This window comes from Bipolaris oryzae (genome assembly GCF_000523455.1).
Source record: "Bipolaris oryzae ATCC 44560 unplaced genomic scaffold scaffold_97, whole genome shotgun sequence".
Classification (NCBI taxonomy): domain Eukaryota; kingdom Fungi; phylum Ascomycota; class Dothideomycetes; order Pleosporales; family Pleosporaceae; genus Bipolaris; species Bipolaris oryzae.
The window spans coordinates 70,867-93,579 of record NW_006911373.1 but is presented as its reverse complement, the minus strand read 5'-3'; the positions used below and the strand labels follow the sequence as shown (position 1 = coordinate 93,579).

Here is a 22,713-nt window from a genome sequence, read left to right as displayed (position 1 = left end):
ACGCAGACACCTCTATTTTATGTTCACCAAGCAACACGAATGTATCCTGAGCGTATAGAATGGGTAAGCGCAAACCCTACGCTTCAGGTCAACCCCTAAGTAGCCCTACCCTAGCCGAGCTCATAGTAGGGCCAGCCCAGCCCCGACCCAAGTCTTAGCATAGGTGTGGCTGCCAAGACTGGGGTGGGTGCCCCTGGTCCAAATACCACCCTAAGTGGGCCACGAACCCGTGTATACCACTAACCCGTGAGGTACGTTATATAGCTACTTTAGTGTTACAAGTAACAAGAAGAATTCTCTTCTTAACAAGGGACGACGATGTTGAGGGCCAACCACGTCCACGTCAGAAGGTAATGGCTATTGCAGGGCTTAGAGTCACGTGACGTACCGTCCCGCCAAGGCTAGCCATTCGGGATGGCAGTGCATAAAGGGATGGCAGCGCCATCCTAAACCTCCCGCCAAGATAGTATAGAGGGGATAGCAGGACCTTAAGGTAATGGGTACAAGAATAGGTTGGATTTCGTTATTACACTTGATATAGTTAACTCTTATAAGTTCTTCTCTTATATATATCAATACTTGATTATTTCATCTTAGTACAGAATTAATTAATATTACTTTAGTTATATCCATTACTCTATTCTAATGAATCGCCAGAAAACGATCGCACCGTTCACCTTGTTAACCGTCTCCCCCTAAGCCGGAGCGAGACCAGGGAAGTATAGCGAACCCCCGTGTAACATTTAAGCGCCACTAATATACTAAAGCAGAGTATACAAGAGGTTGAAACACCAGCAATCTTAAAAGTTAGTATACCTAAGAACAGAAACCTGCCCTTAGGTTTCCGTGACCGAAAGTAGAAGCATTAACGGATATCTGTCACCCAAAACAGTAAATTTAACGGATACAATGGCAGACGATATAGTGACATAGTGGTTAGTATTTCCGCTTGTCAAGCAATTAACAGATCGCGGGAGACCGGGATTCAATCCAATTCCCCGCTCGAGAGATCCTTGTTTTTTGCCCTCAGTTCTTTTTAACTCAACCATAGTGCGCAGCCGTAACCTTAATCCACCGTAGGCCCATACCTAGAAATACGTTCTTTTGAATCACTAGAAAGAAGGGCTGGTATTTTCAACATCACCATTCTATTGCATAAAGATACATAAGTCCGAGCACAACGAAAGTCTAGGGTAGTAATGACAAAGAAATAACCAAGGCCTCAGAACATGCTAACGGATCATGTCCTGTTGGATCAAACCCTAAGTGAGGATTAGTTTTAGACACAAGACTGCTTTTAACACTAGCCTAGGTCTACACTTACTTTTCTAATTATGCTTCCTCTGCCTCTGATGCTTCTCTTGATTCTCTTGCTTTTCCAGTCTCTCTAGTCTCTCCAGTCTCTCTAATCTCTCCAGCTTCTCCTTTTCCTGCTTCTCTTGTTTCTCTAGTTTTTCTAGTTTTTCCAGCTTCTCTAGCTTCTCCTTCTCCTGCTTCTCCTGCTTCTCTTGCTTTTCTTGCTTCTCTAGCTTCTCCAACTTCTCGAGCTTCTCCTGCTTTTCCTTTTCCTGATTCTCTTGTTTCTCCAGCTTCTCTTGTTTCTCCAGCTTCTCTTGTTTCTCCAGCTTCTCTTGTTTCTCCAGCTTCTCTTGCTTCTCTAGCTTCTCCTTTTCCAGCTTCTCTTGCTTCTCTAGTTTTTCTAGTTTTTCTAACTTCTCTAGCTTCTCCTTCTCCTGCTTTTCTAGCTTTTCCAGCTTTTCCAGCTTCTCCTGCTTTTCTAGCTTCTCCTGCTTCTCTTGCTTCTTGCTTCTCCTTGTCTTCATCAGCGCACTACTATAATTAGGCTCCAGTCGTTGTATGATTTAAGCCGTCTATCAACTCACGTAGCGTACAACCTACAGCGTACATTAATTTTGATTAATATTAAATACATTGCAATGTGCTGTACTTACACCAACCGGACCCTGTTTCACATCAGTTGTTTCAAGATTAGCTAATGCATGTAGTATAAAGTAAAGCTTACAACAGGTATAGCTTGGCAAATTTCAGAACAACAGTCACTGTCATAAAAACAGGTGGCCTTGCCCTACAGGAAAACATAAGTCTGTCTTCATTTGTTGTGGATAGATTACAGGTTTCTCACTGCAGAGCATTGCCGAGCTATAAGTTTAGTGCCCTGTGTGAGGCCACGCTCAGGGTGTGGAGCAGCATTGGCTAAGGAAACCATAAGAGTGCTGGCGATGGTGAACAACTTCATATTGCAGAGTTACGTGACGCTCAATGAGGAATACAGATCTTTTCAATGAGTAGGATGTATGCTAGGTAGGTGCCATACACAATATAAATATATAGTGAAAAGGGTAGGGAGAAGTAATTATTAGATTAGCTTGGTGTCGAAATGTTGAACCCCTATTTTTAGTTTTCAAAGACATTGTGATTGTTAAGGTGTTTGTTTGTAGCCTAGTTGTTGAGATGTTGAGGATGTGACTTTAATTGCTTTTTCCCATCAAAGTGCTAAATGCTGAAGACAATTCGTGTATGATTCAGTAGCTCGGGAGTAAGACACACGTGCAGTCAGTACGTATTTATGGTAGCCGATCGCAGATATGTGGTAGCGTAGGAGCTGTAAATATCGTCTGCTCCTGAGCATGGTTGGTGATGTACCTTATAGGTTGACGGATCGCTTTTGCCAAACCCTTGCCAAGACTACCAAACTTTGGTGCGAAATGGCTTACCTTGATCCTGTATAGCGCGGTGTGTTATGGCGATTAACAAGAAGCATTACTTCCCTGCACAAGGACAAGTGGTTGGGGGCTCAACACCTGTCCACGTTGGAGGGGAATAATCATCGCGGGGCGATAACCACCATATGATGTCCGGGACGGGCGAATGTCCAGAACGGGTAGTTTAGCAAATGGGTAAAAGGTATTTAGTATGGATTGAGGTAGGTTTAGAGTTACTGAAAGCTGAGTATAGGTATGCTTAGTGCTAGATAGGCGTGTAGCATAGGACATTGTATGTTTTACTCTAAGCGAGCGCTCAGAAAGATACAAATCTTAGCTACTACAATAAGGTCGCTATACCCAAAAACAAAAACCCGGCTTTACACAGTAGATCGTTATACTCAAGAGTAGAAAAGTTCACGCATTCGTAACCTAGAACGGGAAATTCAGCAGATGTTATGGCAGACGGCACAGTAATGTAGTGGTTAGTATCTCCGCTTGTCAAGCAGCAATTAACAGATTGAGGGAGACTGGGGTAAGTACTTCCTACTTATCTTATTAGATGTTCTCTTACTAACATTCACTCTAGGTTTAATTCCCCGCTGGAGAGCATCTTCTTTTCTGTCTTTCACTCACAATAATCTTTTATAATCTGGTGCGAGGCGGTCGGGGTAAGCCAATGCTAGCTTAGATGTCCAAGCACTATTCGTTTTTATTAGCTCCGGCCTTCTGATGTACGTTTGTTTAAGAAAAGGTTGTAAGATGATTGATCTAATACGCTATATAGCAAATAGATAGAAAAGAAATCAAGTAATAAACGTAAATACAAGAGCTGATGCATTACTCGCGCCTAATACGCCGTTTGAAAACAAAATAAAGGCATTCCCTCCGTATCATCCCAATCCACATTTCAAAGCACTCTCATAATCAAGTAAAGAGCCTCATCACTATCACTATATCTACGACTCTGCCTCAGCCATAATCTGCTCACCCTCATCCAACATCTCCACCACCTTCTTCAATCCACCCACCATATCATTCGCCTGGCCCACAAGCAGCAACTTCTCCGCATTAGCCGGGAGACCCAAGTATGTCGGTGGCTCGCGCTCAGGCAGATCATTGACCCAGCCCATGAAGTCCTTCCAGCTAGTCGAGGTAGGTAGCTCAAGACCCTCACTGTGCTCCGTCTCCTTGACAATCTTGAAGTTGTCCTCAAACGCCGCGGGAGTCATGCACGAGTCGACAAGAGATGAGAGGATGTGCCAATCCTCCGTGTTGTCGATCTTGCCACCGTACATTTCCGTGATGAGATAGCGCAGCATCTCCCATGGGATCTTGGTTGGGGCAATGTTGGAACGGCCTTGGGCAACGGTGTCGATCCAGGTGTCGATGATGAAGCTGCAGCATTCGTACTGGATATGGTTAGTATACATATTGCAAGAGAATATACAAAGGCACTTACATCGCTGTCGTTGAATTCCCAGAAGCCCTTCCATCCCAACGTGGGTGCATATCGCAGACGCTCTTGGATAACCGCATGCAAGAAAGACAATAGGAGATAGACACGGGCCTTCTCCACAGGTGGCTTGATTGCCTTCTCTGCCAAGGATGACAAGGAATCCTTCATGTTGGCGCGCACACCAGCGGGCTGCTCGTATGACAGAACACGCGACGCTCGGAGCAAGTTGACGGGAATCTTCGGACTAGACTCCATGGAAAGGAAGAGACGGAAGTCAGGGTTGGGCTTGAGTGCCTCAAGACGCTTCTCGAGCGATTGTAGCCACTGAGGTGTGAGATGGACGTTCTTGACAAGTACCCAGTTACCGGTAGTAGCGGCATTGGCGATAGCCTTATCTGCTGCGGCGGCACCTTCGTTGGAACCCATTGCAATATTGGAGCAGCTGACTTGCTCTCTTTCGACAAGGTTGTCGACCTTGTAACTGGCGTCGAAGCCAGGACTGGAGCTGAGAGCAACTGGGGTGACGGCGTTGACTTGCTTGACAATATCACCCAAGTCACCGCTGGCATCGAGAATACCCTTGCCAAAGACCTCAGTGACAAATCGCTCCACAGCGGGAACAAAGCGGTCAACACGGAACAGCTTGACGAGAATGAGAGCTCGCAGGAGCTGGTCGAACTTGGTAAGATCTTCCGGCCAAGCCTGCGGCACATGTCGCTCTCCCATTTCTTCGTTGAGGAATGCATCCCACGCGCTCTCGTCAATCTTCTCGAGCACATCCTTGAAAATCGGAATCTTGCTTGCACGCTCCATGGCCTCTGCTTTGCGGTCTATTTCGGTCGACACATCAATGCCCTTAAGATCGGGGTCGAGAACCTGGTCAATGTGCGTCTTGTCCATCTTGTAGGGTGCTGCTTGTACAAGCAACATGGCGAACGTAACACGGTCTTTCTGGAGCAAAGACAGAGAAGTACGACGGTAAGCATCAACAAAGAGCTCAGTAACGATCTGCTCAATTCGGGCTGCATGTCCAGTGATGGAAGAGTTGCGAATCTTGCGCAACACCGCCTCGAAGATCTGTGTAAAGTACTGAAGTGAGAACTGGTAGAAGTGATTGAGGTGGTGAAGTTGCTCTAGCACAGCAAAGATTGCCGAGCAAGAACGAGCAACAACAGTGTACTCCTTTGTAATATTCTCAACCTCAGTCATAACGCCGGCGGTCTCGGAGACCTTCTCAGAAATCTCCTTGGCTTCCTTCTTGAGTGTCTCGAGAGTTTCGATGACGCGGTCGTCGTCGAGAATGTTACCGCGCGACTCATTGAGAGCCTGCAACAAGCGCTTTTCGAGTTGACGAAGGTGGACTGCGAACTCTCCCTGCATCTTGATGAGATTCGAGCGTCGCTCATCGACATCAGGCCTCTCAGACTTGAGAACCTCGTTAAGGGTCTGGGTTTGCAAGCTGCTCTGCGTGACTGTAAAGTTGACAAAGGTGGTACGACTGCAAATATCGGGAGCGAAGTTGGCAGAAGGATCGCGAGTAGACAAGTATAAGCGGAAAGACGGCGAAAAGTCAATCTCTTGCTTGCCAAGTTGGATGAGGACACGACCTCCAGTCTTCTGATACTCCTTGTTGAGAACATGGTTGAGGATAGGGTCCAGATGTTCGGCATCTTGAATCAAGATAGGGTTACCGAAACGCAGAGAACTCTCGAGCTGCTTGGTGAACGAATCATCCAAGAAGCTGGTGACCGTGAGGCGGCGCTCCTTGCATTCGTTCTGCAAGAACTCGGTAGTCCTGCCAGACGGATCGATGATAAGTGGGTAACGGTTGAAACGCTGCAGGACGATGGCGTTCTCAGTGCAAAGGTCATCAACAGGTAAACCGTTGTGTTGCCAATTGAGTCGATCATCAGCTGTAGATAGATATTCCGTGAATGGATTTGTTGGCTTGAAGCTGATGCCAGACTGCTTCAGATGATCATACCAGTCCTCGGTAAGCGCCTTTCGGTATTGCTGGTCGTAGTAACCAGCATATGCGATGAAAGCCGCGGCAACCAAAACGTCACCAACAATGGTATCGATTTGAGAATCGAACGACTTGCTGCTCTCCTCCCATCGAGTACGCTCAGATGACAAACTGTCAAGAAGTCGCACACTGCGGTCAACCTTGAACTGGACAGTCGACATTTCGGTCTTGATGGCTTGTGTTTCGCTGATCAAGGCTGCATACTCGGTCTTGTAACGTCCGATACTCTCCTCGAGGTTTTGGATAAGGATTTGGGTCTCTTTGGCGCCCTCTTCCGTCTTCTGTAGTTCAACCTGCAAGTTGTCGACCTCAGCACGTAGGGGTCCGACACGGTCGAGAATGTCGGAGTAGGTAACTTGCGCGGATACCCATTGCACGAGGGGACCGCAAGCCTTGGAAGCGCGGTTAACTTTCTCGAATGTAAACTCCTCCTTGGATAAGTACTCGTTCTGCATCTTCCTCCGGTGTGCAGCAGTCATCTGCCTCTCGTTGTCGAATGTCACGATACTGGCGATAAAATCGTCGCGCCTGACAATGGAGACAATGGTCTTCCAGCTGTCGGGCTTGTGGCCAAGAATCGTGCACACAGCTTCAAGCGCAAGCTTGACACCAGCGGGAGGGTTCTGCATGGATCTGACTTCGGTAAGATGCTGGCGCTTGATGTTCTGCACACTCTTCTGCGCCTCAATGACAGCGGGTTCAGCTGCCGCCAAATCAGTATTGACCACCTCTTGTCGCTTTTGAATCTCCTCCTTGTCCTTGGCAAGTCTAGCTTGCATCTTGATCGACCCTGCCTTCTTTTGCTCTGCTTCGTTTTGGTCAGCAATCATACGCTGCAGCTTCTCGTTTGCTTCAGCATCCTTCTTGGTCAATTGCGTTTGTTTCTCTGCCAGGCTTGCTCGGAGTTCCTTGACCTTGTCAAATGTCTCGCGAAGTTTCTCTAGACCGACGTTAAGATGACGTTGTTGTTCTTCTAGATCTTCACGCTTCTCGTTGTACAGCTTGACGTATTGAGCGACGAAGTCTAGGAAGTGTCGTGGTGTGAGATACATCTTGCGATTTTGCGTCTTCTGCAACTTCGCGTTCTTGCTTCGGAGCGAGTGGTGTACAGCGACCATGGCATTAACCACACTCTCCCTGTGAGATGGTGGTAGAGTAAGTCCGCGGTAGGCAACAGGGATACTATCCGGAGCGGTGTAGTTTGTGCGATCCAAGTCAACAGACTGTGTGAGTTCGGAGCCAACCTGGTAGAGTGCTTGATCGGACCAGTCTCCGAACCAGTTGAGCACGCAACGGTTGAAAAGCGCAGGACTCGTTGCAGCCTTTGAAGACAGACTTCCTTCTGGAGGGTTCATGGTGAAAACAACGTGGAGGTTCTTGACAATCTGCTCCGTGAACCATTTGTACAATTCGTCCTGAGAGTCGAGAATGATACCCTGGCGCTGGGCACCTTCCTTAATGGCGGTAAGCAAAGAGGCGTACTCATCACCCTCAAACAAACCAGGAACCTCGGCGTTGGCAAGAAGTGTATTCATGCGTTCGAGGAAACCAGAGTCAAGGACATTAGCTTCGTCCATGATGAAGCAAATCTTCTCGCCCTTGCAACCGCAGCGTCGGAGCACAGTACGCAAATCTTCGTCGAAATCATCGCCAGAGTATTTGCCGTGAACCTTGATCTGGTAGACACTCAGACCGTTCATCCAGGCGACGAAACGTGATAGAGTGGTCTTACCAGATCCACTAACACCGATAAGGATAAGATGACCCTGTGGTTGACGGAAAACACGATCAATGCGTAGTACGTGCTCAAGCACATCGTTGAAGAGAATGAGAGGAACATCGACTTCTTCCTCACAGAAAGTACGCAATCGGGCCTTGACAAACTCACGGAGTTGTTCACGCTCAACTGGCACGTAGTTCTTAGAAAGCCAGTTGGAGAACAGAATGGGGCCTCCGAGAGCCTTCTCCTCGTCGATTGTGGGGAAATGCTCGGTAGCAACGCGGTGGACACACTCTTCAGTCCATTTCCTCTCTTCTTCTGCGATAAGACGATCCTGGAACAAGCGCAAGGCTTCGTGTGCCCAGATCCTAACAAGGCCCTCTACAGGGAGAGTCTCGAGTGGTCGAAGTGCCTCATAGATACCACGAACCCATCGAGTAAGCTCACGAGGTGAGTAAACATAATGAGGTTGGATATCGGGCGTAAAGCGCTTTTGAGACTCGCTATAGAGCTGAACCATTGCCTTAGTGAGGGCGTCGGCATAACCACGCAGTGTGGGAATGATCTTAAGCACCGCAGTGTTGAAGGTACCGTAAATTTGAAGAAGTGACTGCTCTCCTGGATAATCAACCATGATGAGGGGAGCGTGGCGCAGGAAGCGGAGACCCATGGGCGTACGACCAGCGTCGGTTGGAGGGTTACAAGCACCGACGAATTGGATGCGATCAAGAGTAACCCAGGTCTTGTCTGAAGTCCTCCAGAAACCATTGTGCTCAACAAGCTGCCGGAGGAAAGAAATAGCTCGCTGCGTACCATACTTATCTGGCGCAGGCAAGTTGATCTCGTCGCAGAAAATGACCAGCCAACGACCAACTTGGGTAGGAGTAAGCTGAACACCATTGAGAGTCTTCTTGTACTCGCAGTACTGCTCGAACGTCTTGATAAGGAGATCTGGTGTGGTCGCACTGGAGAAGTTGAGACCCACGACCTGCATATTGGGGAGCTTGCGGAGTGCACTGAATAAGGTCATAGTCTTTCCGGAACCTGGAGGACCACAAAGCAGCAATGGCTTGTGTTCTGCGAGCCAGGAGTAAAGAACATCCTCGTGACGAACAGTATCAAGGGTAGGAATAACCACATCCGTCTGAGTAACAGAGTGAGTGTTGACTTCGACGTTGGGTACCTGGCTCTGCCATGTGTCCCACTCGGGTCTGTCAGGCTTGACATCATAGTCGATGAGCGAAGTGGTCTCGTTAAGAGTAGGAAGCTCGACATCGGTAAGACCAGCGATAAGGTCACCGAACTCTTTACGCTCCCTGAGAGGACAGTCACCAACCAATGCCCAGACCAGAGCGACAAGCAGCTTCTTGGCGAGATATGTCTCCATCTTGTCGTCTTCAAGAGAGAAGTCTGGGTGCTGCACATTGTACTCAAGCACATTGCGGCAAGCCTTGTTGAGTAACGAGAACAGCGTGTTGAGTGCACGGATGTCAGTGTACTCCATGATGTGCTTGAATTTCCTGGCCATACTGAGAGCCTTTTCAATGAAGCGGTCTTGAGTAAGCTTGATGTGTAGGAAGTCGGCGATGACTCCTTGTGTGGTAAGAGTCTTCTGCGACATCTGTCCAGGCGCAACCGAGTCATCCTCGATATCCTCAAACGGCACAGTCTTGAGATGCTCAATGTAGTTCTTGATCATCATGTCTACCTCGACAGTGTCGTCACTGAACCAGACCATACCGCAACGAGAGACTGTAGCAAGCGTAGCGTACTTGAGAGTCTCGACTTCGAACATGATGCGGACATTGGACGGAAGGTTTAGACGTTCTCCGTTCGGCAGCGTGAGAAGCTTGTTGTCATCGAGCACGGAGTTCAAGTTCTCAACCCATTCTGGGTCAACATCACCGTCGAATACGATCCAGTGACGCTTGCTGTCTTCACCACGAAGGTTGTCTACGATCTTGCGGAGAATGCTAGTGAAAAGACCGTCTGTCCACTCACGCGTGGTACTGTCGAGCGTTCCATAAAGCTGCTCCTTGGACATGACCTTGGGGTCAATAACGTGGCAGACACCCTCAACGCCCTCTACAGCCTGCAGAGCGGAGAGAAGTGTCCTCCAAGCTGCAGACTTTCCAGAACCGGAAGATCCGACCATCATGACACCGTGATGCAATTTCTGGATCTGGTACAATTGGACAATCTTTGTCATCCATGCGTCACTGACAACAAGCTTGGACTCGGCAGCGCACTTGTGGATCGCTTCAGTCAGCTTGTCGAGAGGAGCAGGAATGTACTGAACACCAGGGAATGACTCTTCCTGGATCGCCATCAAAAGCTCGACATCAGAACGGATGAGCTTTGGTGCAATGGTCTCGCGCAAACTCTGAATGATAATCTGGGGCTCCATGCCTTCTTCATCCAGTGTTGTAGTATCTTGTTGATGAGCGAGGCGAGCACGCTTCAGCCCACCAGAGCTGACAAGCACACTCTTGAGCGCACGGAGACCAAAATCATAGTGAGCCTGCTTGGAAAGTCCTGACGAACACCTGTCGAAGAATGGTACAACTTGTTTCGACAGCTCCTTGGCTTGGGAGAAACCCTGGGAGTACAGCATAACTTCAGCAATAAGCTCCTTGTCAGGCTTGGACATGGCAACGCTTCGGAAAAGCTTCTTGAGATTGTCGGGCAAGTTGGAACGACCCGCATAGCCAGGATTCATGGTAATGAAAACTCCAGTGTTACCATTGACCTTCAGCTGGCGGCCAATGAGTTCAATCTGTGACTTTTCATCCTCGGCACCCTTCTTGAGACCGAGTTGAATGTTCTGAATTTGTTGAGACACGGCTGAGAGAATACGCTCTTCCAGACGGTTGAACTCGTCGAAACATCCCCAAGCACCAACCTGGCAAATACCAAGGAAGATACGACCCATGGCCTGGAAATCGAATGTGTCATCACAGCAGAAGACTAGAGTAAATCGTCCAAGCTGCACACCAAGAGCCTTGACTGATTCAGTCTTACCGGTACCAGCTGGACCATAGGGAGAGCCACCAAGTCGTTGACAAAGCGCTTGAGTAAGAGTAAGGAAACAGCGGTCGGTAAGAGGCGTGCGCACAAGGCGATCAGCGACACCCAAGTATTCGAAACCGTAGTCGAGAACAGCGTTTGCCATCTTAATCCTCAGTCGTTGGAGCAGATCATTGCCAGGCTCGTATACATATCGCATACAAAGTAGCCACATGTGATGCGTTGGTGAGCGTGCGCCAACCTTGTCAAGCCTATGAATGACATCGCGCTGATGGACAAACTCGGTGATAAGATCCTCGCACTTGCGGCGCTGAATGGGTTCAAGGTCGCCCAAGACAGCGGTAGCGAGCAGCTTCAGAACGTTGACTTGCTTCTCGTAAAGCTTGGGCAAGGTAGCCCCCTCTTCAGCGAGCGACCTCTCCACAGCATGAGTCCAGGCAATCTGCGTTCCCAGAACGACAACTTGAGCAGGGTACTTGGAAATGTACTCCGTAAAAGCGTCCGGATCTATTGTATCAGGCTCGGCGAGTTGAGCAAACTCTTCGTAGGCCTCATATGTAAGCTCGGCGAGAGTGGTCTTCATGTTGGCCTCGAGAGCACCGAGCCATTCATTGATCCTGGGTGTTTTGACGAGCGAGATTTCCTTGCGAAGTTGGACCTCCTCTCCCTCCTTAGAAGTGAACCCTTGAATGACGCCATCCTCGTCAGTGATAAGTCCAGAGATACCAGCAAACATCTTCCGCAGGTGTTTAGCGATGCGCAGAACGTCGTTGCTGTTACCGATAATCTCCAGCAAATCTTCGTCACCAACAAAGTAGAAGCGAGGGAACGAAACACGCTCGCGCTCCAGGTACTCTCCAAGCGCCTTTTGGATCTTGTTAAGAAGCTCAGCGAGGCGCTCAAGCGACTTTTGGACTCCCGAGATGTTGAGAACCTCGAGTACAAAGGGCTGGCGCGAAACCTTCTTCATAACGGACAAGAACTCAGAGTTGATGTTTTGGAAACGAGCTGATTCCATGGGGAGAAGGTGCTTGATATCAGCGTTGCCTGTGAACACGCCCTCAAGGTAAACCCATTGACGCTGTACATCAATCCAGACATCGAAAAGGACGTGCACACGGTTGAGCTTGTCTTCCCAAGACGACGCCTCTTCCTCAAACTCTTTGTAGTACGGTGAATGGCGCATAGCCTGGAGGGAGTTGAGGTTCTCACTGCACTTCGCAAACAAGTCGTCCCAACCCCTGATGAGACGGCACTTGTTCTGGTAGTTGACAAGTTCCAAAGCGTAGTTTTGCCAGGTCTCACGGACCTGCTTCAAGAACTCTTCAAGCGCCATTTCACCTGCAGCTTGAGTGATGACATCGCGAATAATCTTCTCGCTAGGGCCAAGCTTGAGATCCCACACATCACCGAGAGTCATGGAAATAGCAGAGTATCGCTTGTGCGGCCTCAGGTTCTTGAAGATCCTCGTCCAGTGGCGTTCCTTCACAGCGTCGGAGCGCAATTCTGCTAGGATAGCGTTCTCCTTGAGCAGCTGCTTGAGGGTCGTCTGAACGTACTCGAAAGCCTGGTATTGTCGCATGCGGCTGGGCATATCTTTAGTCATCTTGAGTAGGTTGTCGAGGTTTTGTCGCAGTTTACGAGGCTGGATGCTAGTCCACAAGACCTCACGAAGATCATCAATGCTGGCCCAGATCGTGCCAAGTGCAGACCAGACCGACTTGAAATCTTGCACTTCTTCCAATAGAGTCTCAAGTGCATTCTCTGGAGAAGGTGGCAAGCTAAGAGCCTCCTTGGCTTTTGAGATATTAGTAGACTCATTCTGAAGTTGGCTGAGCTTCTGATCGAATTTAGCCAAAATGGCTGAAGCATCTGCAGGTGCAAGATTTCCAGCCACAGGCTTCTCCTCAGCCCACTCTCCTGTGATATCAATGATCTTCTGGTTGACGACCTTGTCTTCCGCAGCGATCTTAGCTTTCAATGCGTCAGCTTGGTCATTCGCGATCTTGTTTTTCCTCTCCAAGACCTCATTCAGTGTCTGCCATTCGTGGTCGATTTGCTCCATCTGCAGCCAGTCAGATGGGAATTGGTAGCGCTGACGAGCTAACGTGGCTTGACCCTGACGGAACGTAGAAATCTCTGGTTCCCATTCCATAACCTTTCTCTTGCACTGCTGAACAGTGGTAATGAAGGAGACAGCCTGAGCAGTTGAGGACGCCTCGAGTGTCTGCATCTCAAGGTCCTTGCGAGCCTTCTCAATTTGCACATATACGTCAGTCATGCGCTGACCGAGCCTGCTAGCAAACTTGGTAAGGATCTCTTGTTGCCACTGATCATACTTGGCATTGACCTTGACCTGCACTTGCTCGTAGTCGACTGTGACATAGCCAAATTGGCGACTGATGTCCGAGTTGTCGAAGGTGGCACGAGTCTTGCGAATCTCCTGGAGAAGTTGCAACCATCGGGAAAGATCCTCACCAAGGATATCATAGACGTGGTCGGACTGCAGATCCCATAGGGATTGGAACTGGAGCCACTCATCGACGTAAGAGGAAATGTCGCGGAGCTTTCCCTCCACAGCACCATAAACCTCAATAAGTGAGTCGGTACATCGGCTTGGTAGGTCGGAGAATTGATTGACGGAAGTATCGTTGGTTGCTTCAAGTCTGATTTCATATCGCGAGGCCTTGATCTTCTGGAGGGTGCAAACAATGGCGAGCCATTGCTGAAGCTGCTCAAGCCAACTTGCTCGAGCGTACTCCACAGGAGGGCTGAGGTAGATGACCTGATTCCGCATGGTAATCTCGAGCGTCAACCGAGCCAAGGTCGGCTTCACCTCTGGGATCTCGGTAGACGCAGGCTCGCTGACTGGACGGCGGTCTTGATTTTCTTCATCAATGTTGTTGAAGATCTCAATCCACAAAGCAATAGCCCTGCTGAGTCGGATTAGTAAGATAGACTCGATGCGGGCGTTCATGTCCGAGACCCAAGAAGCAAGGTTGGCGTAATTCTCGAGGTTAAGCTGATCAATAGACTTTTGAATGGTTTCGAGGTTTTGTTGGAACGCATCCTTGGTGTACGAGCATGTTTCCAGATCCTTCAATGCCTTCTCAACTGCAGCATTGATGTTTACCAAAGTGGCAACCTTCAGCTGAAGTAGGGATGTCGCTGCAGCGAAGTCGCGAACAAACTGGACGTGCTTGCTCTCGCTGCGGACGCTACCACCACCAACAGGGAAACCAGACTGTCGAACATGGAGGTCATAGGCATGAACAAATGACTCCCACTTGAGCGGTACACCCTTGCCAACAAGTGCTTGAACATCGTTTACATAATTGTTAAGGAGCAGAGCAACACTGCCCATCTCGGTGATTGAACGCACAGTCTGAGTGTATGTACGGACACTCTCCATAAGGCTGACTGCGTAAGGGTAGACACGCTTCGCCTCCTTCGAGATGTTGTTGATGCCGTGTGGGACCTGATAACCACGCCATGTCAGGTTGCGAACCTCCTTGAAAAGCGCAATGACTTGCGCATCAAAGTTGACATTCAGCTCAAGGATGTTACCAGCAGCACGATTTCTGTTGACAAGAAAAAGTCGTCCAGAGATGGACAGCTTTCTCCTCGCGACCTCCTGGAGCCACGACTCAAAGATGGGCCTGGTGTCGAGCTTCTTCTTGAACATACTACTTTCAGCTTGAAGCTTTTGACCTTCCGCATGGAGCGCCCAGTCTTTGCCGAGGATGTCTTCGACCTTTCCCATATAAGTCTCCAGTTGGGTTTCAATCTGACGGGCCCAGATGACGGCACCAGATACAGGAGGGAAATCGCGAAGCTGTGCCATGGCATGAGCTTCGGAGTTGCCGTACTGTCGCTTGAAGCGCTCATGAAGGGCCAAGATGTCTTGTTTGACATTCTCGATAAGCTGCGTTTGGTACTCGGAGATAGCACCCCGAATCTTTGGTCGCACAAACAGCGGGTTGAACTTGGAGAAGACGCGGAACATCTCACTCGCCGTCTTGGCGGTACCGAGGCGGTCTCTCAGCCTGGCAATGATAGAGTTTTCAACACGCGACGTACGCTCGTTGTACTTTTGCTCTGCTTGCTCAAACAGTCGTGTGCCCTCGGGTGACACGTCCAGAACATCCACATCTTTCAGAACGTCATACGCTTCCTTGACCTCCTTGACAGCATCCACGTCACCAATCTCTTCGATAATGACCGCCTCCTTGGCTGGTGCACTCTCAGCCAAGGACGACTGGGTTCCGAGGACATTGACAATGGTTCGCTGGAGCTGCTCATGGTTCTTGCGGAAAGTAGTAATGTAACGAATGCGCTCCTCCGTCTCCTTGTGTCGCGCAGCAATCTTGATGGGAATAAACTTCTCGTTCCTTCGCCTCGTCACTTCACGCGCAACGTTAGTGAACTCCTTGACATTCTCCTCCCAAGTGCGCCAGATGCTCTCAGCAACCGCCATGATGGCCTGGAATTCGGGGTAATCCATGTGCATGAGCGTCTTGCCATGGAGCAGATTATGCAATTGTTTGTCGAGATCACCAGAAATCGCCTCTACGAGGGGCAAGGCGCGACGGACAGGGTAGGGGCAAATGCGGAGTTTCTTGTTCATATGGCTGAAGATGGATTGAATTGCTTCCTGAACTGCCTGGAGTGAAGTTGAAGACAGTAGCTGATCGAGCGGGAATTCGCGCATAAGCTGGTTGTACTTTTGCACAAGATCCGTACTCTCCTTCAGACCAGTGTCTGCGCTGAAACTGACAGTTGCTTGGAAACGCTTTGCATTTTTCAACACGTCCAGCGTGAGCCTGACACCAGGGCTTCCAAGCTGCGTCTCGATATCGTGCAGCCTTGACTCCATGGAAATCCAGAAATTGATCTCCTGCGCAGCTGTTCCGGTCGACACGTCGCGAGAAGTCTTTGTAATGGTCTGTATCGACTTAATCCATCCATTGACCGTCGCCTGCAATCCGTTGAGAAAACTGCTGTCCTGCACAATGGCAGCGGGGATAAGCTCTGGAGAGGGCTTCACACCGCGCTGATTGGCCTCGTCCAAAGCACTCTGGATAAGTGGATGCAGAGGCAGAAGCAGTTCAGGAATCTCGACATTCTGCTCAAGGTTGCCCAAGCTCACAGCCAACTCTGCAATCTTCTTCCTTGTTGCTGAAATACCCGTCCTCGCATCATTGTCACCCTTGCTGTATTTTCCCGCCAAGTCACGCTGACTCTTTGTGTACGTGTCAAAGTAGGGCTCGACGGCCGACTGTATGAGCGAACGAAGGAATTCGTAGGGCGTGCCGTCGGGCGAAGAAGCATTATTAGAAAGTATAAAGCCGGGCAGGGTCTGAATAAGGACCTGCTGGCTAAGGGGTATCGCGGGGTCTATGGGTATCGGTCGCTTGGAAATAACAACAAAGGCGGCACAAGTGGGAGAAGCGGTAATCTCACTCGAGAGGGTGTAGGTAAAATGTTGGGTGGCGCCTGCATTTTCAGTCAGTGTGGATGCTCCATCATCCGCAGTAGAGGGGAACTTGCTATTCGCGCTTTCCAAGCCATCGATACGAGGCTCATCTGCCCGGTCCTTAACTACATACAGCACCGATTGCCCCTCGGAGGCGAAGCGGGCGCATCGTTGCAGTGTATCCGGGAGTTTGGCCGACGACAGCAGACTGCCGGGGGCATACAGGTCCTCCTTGGAGGCGCCCAGGCTGACATCGAGCACCTTTTCCAGGTGGTCTACAATGAGCTGGGGATCTATCGAGGGCGGTGAGGGACTGGGAGTGCGTATGCTGCCATTGCCATTCGGGGCCCCTGGGTTCAATGGTCCCTCCATGGTCAAGTGTTGGTCGGGTGTCGGTCGCTAGGAAGACATGTGGCTCCGGGCTCGGAGGGCGGGGTAGTGAGGGAACAGTGGTTTGGAGGGGGCAATCGCTAGTTGCAAAGGGGCGCTTGGGGAGGCGACCGGGTGGTGGTGATGATGTGTTGTCGGTCTGATAATTCACAGTAGGCGTACGCGAAGTACGCGCGCACGGTCGTCACACGCTTACCCTGCCTGCCTAGTGTCACCGCCGCCCCTGCAGCCGCACAACCCCGCCCGTTGATTCGTCCCTCCATGTCTGGCACGGGCAGTGGGAGCACAAGAACATACGATTATTCTACTCGCAGTCAGCACATGCTTTGGGCGGCTAGTATTGTCTTGATTACTCCTGTTGTCCTGTCACTATGTCTTTGACGACTCTGACATGCCAGACATGGCCACGGCTAGACCAGCAAGTAACAATTCTCCACGTGAAAGTGCGACGTTGACAGGCCCACTTTTCCAAACTAGCCTTCCCGCTCCTCCAATTCAATCTCTAACTCTACCATACTACGCCGGTTGGGCTACCACAAAAAAGAGAGCATCCATCATTGGCGCAGCATTAGCTTTGTTGGTACACGAAGATTGACTATCCACTCCTACCAGCCCTCCTATCATCAAGTTCCGTGCCCTGGTCCTCGCTGTCATCGTCGCTCTCCTCATCATCCGCGCCAATAGCAAAAGCTTCACCGTGCCTCCCCCCCGTCCCCTGCTCAGGCATCGGACTAGCAAGCCTCAACTCCCCAACCTCCTTCATCCCCACTTTCCTCCGTCCCCAGTTGATGATACGCTTTCCAAATGCCGCCAATTTCTCCATACCCTCGTCACCATTGGTACCACCAGCACCACCATGCCCCGCCTCGACCTTGAACTGGTATTTCAAGCAGTCTTTGATAGTAATGAGCCCGGTAAGCTGGCCACGATACTCGACCAAGATGACTCGCGGTCCTACTTTTTTGAAAATTTCCATAACCGTCTCTAGGGGCAGGCGGGGATGAACAGACAACGGAGTGGGATCAACAAATCGTGTAAAGTCGAGATTGGTCTGCGACGAGGTACTAGGAATAGACTCAAACGTCGTGTTTGGCGATGCTCCAGCTCCCCCACGTGTTTGCATGGTACCCTGAGTAGATGCAGATGGATGCGTGAAATAGCACTTGGCATGGGGTGGGGCGTGCTGCTCTATCTTCGCGCGTTCAATGGCATACCGAAGCTCGGTGCGCCCAATGTATCCAACCAGTATCTTCGTCTTCAAGTCTTCGACGATAGGGTAACCTTGGTATTGGTTTTCATTCATCAGGCGCTCCATCTGTCGTAGCTTCATTCCAGTAGCCGATATGCACACGACACGGCTCTCCATGACCTGAGAGACTGGCACGCCAAATGTGTGCTCTTCCTTACTATCCAGAAATGGGTAGCCATTGAGATAGATCATGCGATCCGCGATACCGCCATGTCCAAATCGCTCGCTCACTGCCTTTGTGACACCGACGACAATCATGGTGGGTAGAATGTAAGTCAGCGCGCCTGTAATCTCAAACATGATGACAACCACCGAAACGGTAATGTGCATGATGCCACTCAGTGATGCAGCGGCTCCAAGGAAAGCATATGTACCCGGCGTAATGCATGGTCCATCTGGTCCACAGGCCGAAAAGAATGCTGAAGTAGGAAAGGATTCGTGAAGGGCCTGAACGCAGATGCCCACCATACGGCCAAACGCCGCGCCAATCGCCATACTGGGCACAAAGATACCGGCTGGCACCTTGCATCCGAACGATATGATGACCAGCAAGGTTCTGATGGTAGTTGCAATAGCAAGCGTCGCGACATTATGCCACCTCTGTGCCGCATCACACAACCTGTCGTAATCCTTGCCCTGCTTGCACTCTCGAAACAAGATTTCCATGCTCTCAGTCATGTCAATTCGCAGAAACATGTTAGGGAAGCATATAACACCTGTGATGACGGCCAGAGTGACAGCCTCAGTAATAGGGTACGCAGCAAGGTACTTTTTGCGAAAGACCTGCACCTTGAGATTCCACTTGATGACAAAAGCGCCATAGAGACCGCCGAAAACACCGATGATGAGGTAGAAGACAATCTCGAAAAAGTGCCAGGAACGATCATACGAAACGTTGAACATGACGAGCTGGCCGGTACGGAAGGGGTTCATGGCCTATAGCAGCTTCAGTCAGTCTTGTTTTTCTGACAAGATAGGAAAAAACAGGGGTGCTTACAGCGAGAACAGCCGTAGCAACCAAAGCACAAAAGTAGCTTCTCCAGAGCGTCTTGAGCGGAAACTGATTGCTCATCTCCTCCAAGCTGAACAGTACGCCTCCAATGGGACTTCCAAATGCCACGCCGACACCCGCCGCAGCACTCGCACTCAGTATCTCCCTTGTCTTTGCCGCGTTCCTCCTGTACTTGTCGAAGAACCTGCTAATCACATTTCCTGTGCAGACAGCATAGTGCACGCTAGGTCCCTCCTTTCCGACCGACAAGCCCGAGCCAATAGCCAGGGGCAGCCCAATCGACTTAATAGAGAGCGTCGTGAAACCCAGGAAGCCCTTCATGACGAACCCCGCAATGATGCACTTCATCTCCGAGATACCGGATCCCGCCGCATACGGCGCGAAGCTCTTGACCAGCCTCGCCGAAGTGAAAGAGAAGAGGGCTGCGAAGAGGATGTAGAGAAAGTAATTCGCAGGCCAGAACCCCGTCCAGTGTTTCCACTCGGCACATCCTCCCTCAGCGCCCCAACAGCAAAAATGCTCGTTGAGGTAAAAGGCCGTGGTGCAATGTCCCAGCTTGATATCGCTCAGCCACTCAGTCACGATATTCAAGCACGCAGCATTGAGTCCAATCGCCGCGCCCACCAGCGTAACGACAATCCAGGCCTGACCCGCATCGTACATCTCCGCAATCTTTCTCCTCCACTTGCCTCTTCCACGGCCCCAAAACACTTTATTGGCACCCCCATCCTTTCGCACGCCAATACTATCTCGTTTCCGCTGCCGCGCTTTCCGCCGCAGCTGTTCGCGCGCAGCATCCTGCACCCAATCTATCGTCGTAAAGTCCTCGTATCGCTTGATCTCGGCAATCTCCTCGACAATCGCAGCCTCGACATGCGTGCTCTCTGCAGCCTCGGGGTCCTCATCGCCGGCATCGAGCGAGAGCAGAGAGTGGCTGGCTGTGCGTCGCCGCAGCGAGGGTGCATACGAAGAGGAGTGCGAAGCTGGGCCTGGGCGTGACGACTGGCGGCGCGTCGAGGGCGGTCGGCCGGCCGGCCGTGAGTAGGACGAGTCTACATGGAGCGAGGAGGACTGCGAGGCTGATGATACATGGCCGCTTTCGCCACTGAATCCGGTCCCATTCATCGCATTCTCGTGGTTCGTCCTGATTCTTCGTGTCGGCGCAGAAAAGGAATGAATGTATAGGAGAGTTTAAAGATACGACGTTGCGAGACGGAATGCCCGCCTCGCCTGGGCTTATGCAAGGGTCCAGCACCTTGACCCAGCGCCCACTGTCTCGGGGGTCCGATGTTGTCATTGCACAGCCCTGCCAAGCCTACATAGACTGCGCAATCGAGCAGATGGTATTCTCATGTATGTGGATTTTTTTCCATTCTCCTCTTCTGCTTTGATCCTATCTATCGCGTCGTGCCCATGTATGCTCAATGATCCTGTCAATAAGCATGTGAAGATGACACGTGCGAATTTTGTCTGATTTTAGCATCGATCTCCATCTCTGCCACCAACTGATAAGATCACAATCACCCCCAACATCAACACATTCATCCGGCAGCACTTCGGTACATGATTGAAGAAAATATTCATATTCAACTACCTCATAGTAGTCATGCAAGGGTATCATCAAAGAGTCGGTCTATCATCCATCGTCTATTCGTATCCAAATCCAATCATCTTCCTATCCAAGTGTGTCCATGCTGTACAAAAATATCTGGCAAAGCAACCAGAGCCGAAAAAACACACAGGGCTCCTACTCCATCTCGATGGTGCCAGGAGGCTTGCTAGTGACTAGTAAAAGTTAGCAGATATTCTTCCTTTATGAGGACGAAAGAAAAACTCACTATCGTAAACCACACGGCAAACGCCATTGACCTCGTTTACAATCCTCCTACTCACCCTCTTGAGGAACTCGCCATCAAAGGGATACCAGTCTGCCGTCATGAAGTCTGATGTCTCAACAGCCCTCAGTGCAATAACCTGATCGTGCACACGCTTGTCGCCCATAACACCAACTGCCTTGACAGGGAGAAGCGCCGCAAATGCTTGACTGATGTTCCTGTACAGACCGGCAGCCTTGATTTCCTCAATGAAGATGTGGTCTGCCTCACGCGCAATGCGGACTTGCTCACGAGTGACCTCGCCCAAGATACGGATGGCGATACCTGGGCCAGGGAATGGATGGCGCCAGACGAGATCCTCTGGAATGCCAAGCTCCTTGCCCAGTTCACGAACCTCGTCCTTGAAGAGCTCACGGAGAGGCTCAATGACCTTGAGCTTCATGTCTTTGGGAAGACCGCCGACATTGTGGTGCGTCTTGATGGTCTGCGAGGGGCCCTTGAATGAGAGAGATTCAATGACGTCAGGGTAGAGGGTACCCTGGAGGAGCCATTCAATGTCACCAGCCTCGCTGGACGCGTGAGCCTCTGCCTTGATCTTCTCGGCTTGCTTCTGGAACACTTCAATGAAGGTGTTACCAATAATCTTGCGCTTCTTCTCTGGGTCATCAGTCACACCCTTCAGACGGTCGAGGAACAGGTCGGATGCGTCAATGACTGTGAGGTTGATACCCAGACCTTCATCTAGGGTCTTCTTAACCTGTACAGCCTCGTTGAGCCTCAATACACCATTGTCGACCATGACGGCATGGAAGCGATCGCCAATAGCCTCCTTCATCAGCTTAGCGGCAACAGTTGAGTCGACGCCACCACTGACAGCGCCAATGACTTGCCCCTTGTCGCCTACGAGTTTCCTGATGCGCGTAATCTCCTGGTCTACGAACTTGCTCATGGTCCAGTTTGTGTTCGCTTGGCAGATATCGACGGCAAAGTTCTTCAAAACCGTGGTTCCCTTCTTTGTGTGGGTGACTTCAGGGTGGAACTGAATGCCATAGTACTTGCTGGTCGTGTGCGCAATGCCCGCAAATGGCGCATTGTTCGTAGTCGCAACAGTCACAAAGCCCTCGGGCATATGGCTGAGCTTGTCGCCGTGACTCATCCAGACCTCGAGGTCATTGCCCAAATCCTTGAACAGCTCGTCCATGTGTCCGCCGTGGTTCTCAACCTTGAGGTTTGCATGTCCGTATTCCCTCTTCTCGCCGGCGGCTACTCCGGCGTTCTTGCCAAAGTGCCATGCCATCTCTTGTAATCCATAGCATATGCCCAAAATTGGGACGCCGAGATCAAAGACGGCGTGGTCGACGTGGGGTGCGCCCTCCTCATAGACTGAGTATGGGCCACCGGAGAGGATGATACCCTTTGGTGTGAAGGGAAGATCGGCAATTTTAGTGGTACATGGCAACATCTCAGAGTATATGTTGAGCTCACGCAGCCGGCGTGTGATCAAATGTGTGTACTGCGAGCCAAAGTCGAGTACCAAGATGGTATCGAACGTCTTGTGGGGAGGAATTGGGTCGGAGTTGTCGGTCGCCATTTTGAAAGAAGACGTACACTTGAAAAGTGTGAAACTTGAGTCTGAAAGAAAGTGTTGACAAGAAGAGGAAAAAAAGTTGAAAGAAAGAGGACGGGGTATCTGGGGACGGAAAGCAGGCGCAGGAGGGGCTCCGTGACTCTCGCAAATTTTGGCGGGGCCCAAAATTTCGCTATCGATAGCGCCGCCGACGCAGCGCGAAAGTCGC

At 50.4% G+C, this 22,713-nt stretch overlaps 4 protein-coding genes across 4 annotated transcripts; all 4 read right to left on the bottom strand.

Moving 5' to 3' along the window:
• Positions 1 to 1,328: 1,328 nt before the first annotated feature.
• Positions 1,329 to 2,257, bottom strand: COCMIDRAFT_27649 (uncharacterized protein; the record flags this gene model as incomplete). The annotated part of the gene is made up of 5 exons (XM_007691325.1): positions 1,329 to 1,817; positions 1,884 to 1,895; positions 1,953 to 1,964; positions 2,024 to 2,086; positions 2,144 to 2,257. The coding sequence occupies 5 exons, from the start codon at positions 2,255 to 2,257 to the stop codon at positions 1,329 to 1,331; spliced, it is 690 nt and encodes a 229-aa protein (XP_007689515.1).
• A 1,425-nt stretch (positions 2,258 to 3,682) lies between these two features.
• On the bottom strand, positions 3,683 to 16,803 carry COCMIDRAFT_6673 (uncharacterized protein; the record flags this gene model as incomplete). The annotated part of the gene is made up of 3 exons (XM_007691318.1): positions 3,683 to 4,135; positions 4,186 to 7,013; positions 7,041 to 16,803. The coding sequence occupies 3 exons, from the start codon at positions 16,801 to 16,803 to the stop codon at positions 3,683 to 3,685; spliced, it is 13,044 nt and encodes a 4,347-aa protein (XP_007689508.1).
• Positions 16,804 to 17,416: 613 nt separating this feature from the next.
• Positions 17,417 to 20,207, bottom strand: COCMIDRAFT_99472 (uncharacterized protein; the record flags this gene model as incomplete). Its single annotated transcript, XM_007691352.1, has 2 exons — positions 17,417 to 19,006; positions 19,068 to 20,207. The coding sequence occupies 2 exons, from the start codon at positions 20,205 to 20,207 to the stop codon at positions 17,417 to 17,419; spliced, it is 2,730 nt and encodes a 909-aa protein (XP_007689542.1).
• A 622-nt stretch (positions 20,208 to 20,829) lies between these two features.
• Positions 20,830 to 22,508, bottom strand: COCMIDRAFT_27646 (uncharacterized protein; the record flags this gene model as incomplete). The annotated part of the gene is made up of 2 exons (XM_007691324.1): positions 20,830 to 20,867; positions 20,921 to 22,508. 2 exons carry the CDS (start codon positions 22,506 to 22,508, stop codon positions 20,830 to 20,832), a joined length of 1,626 nt encoding a protein of 541 aa, XP_007689514.1.
• Positions 22,509 to 22,713: the final 205 nt, after the last annotated feature.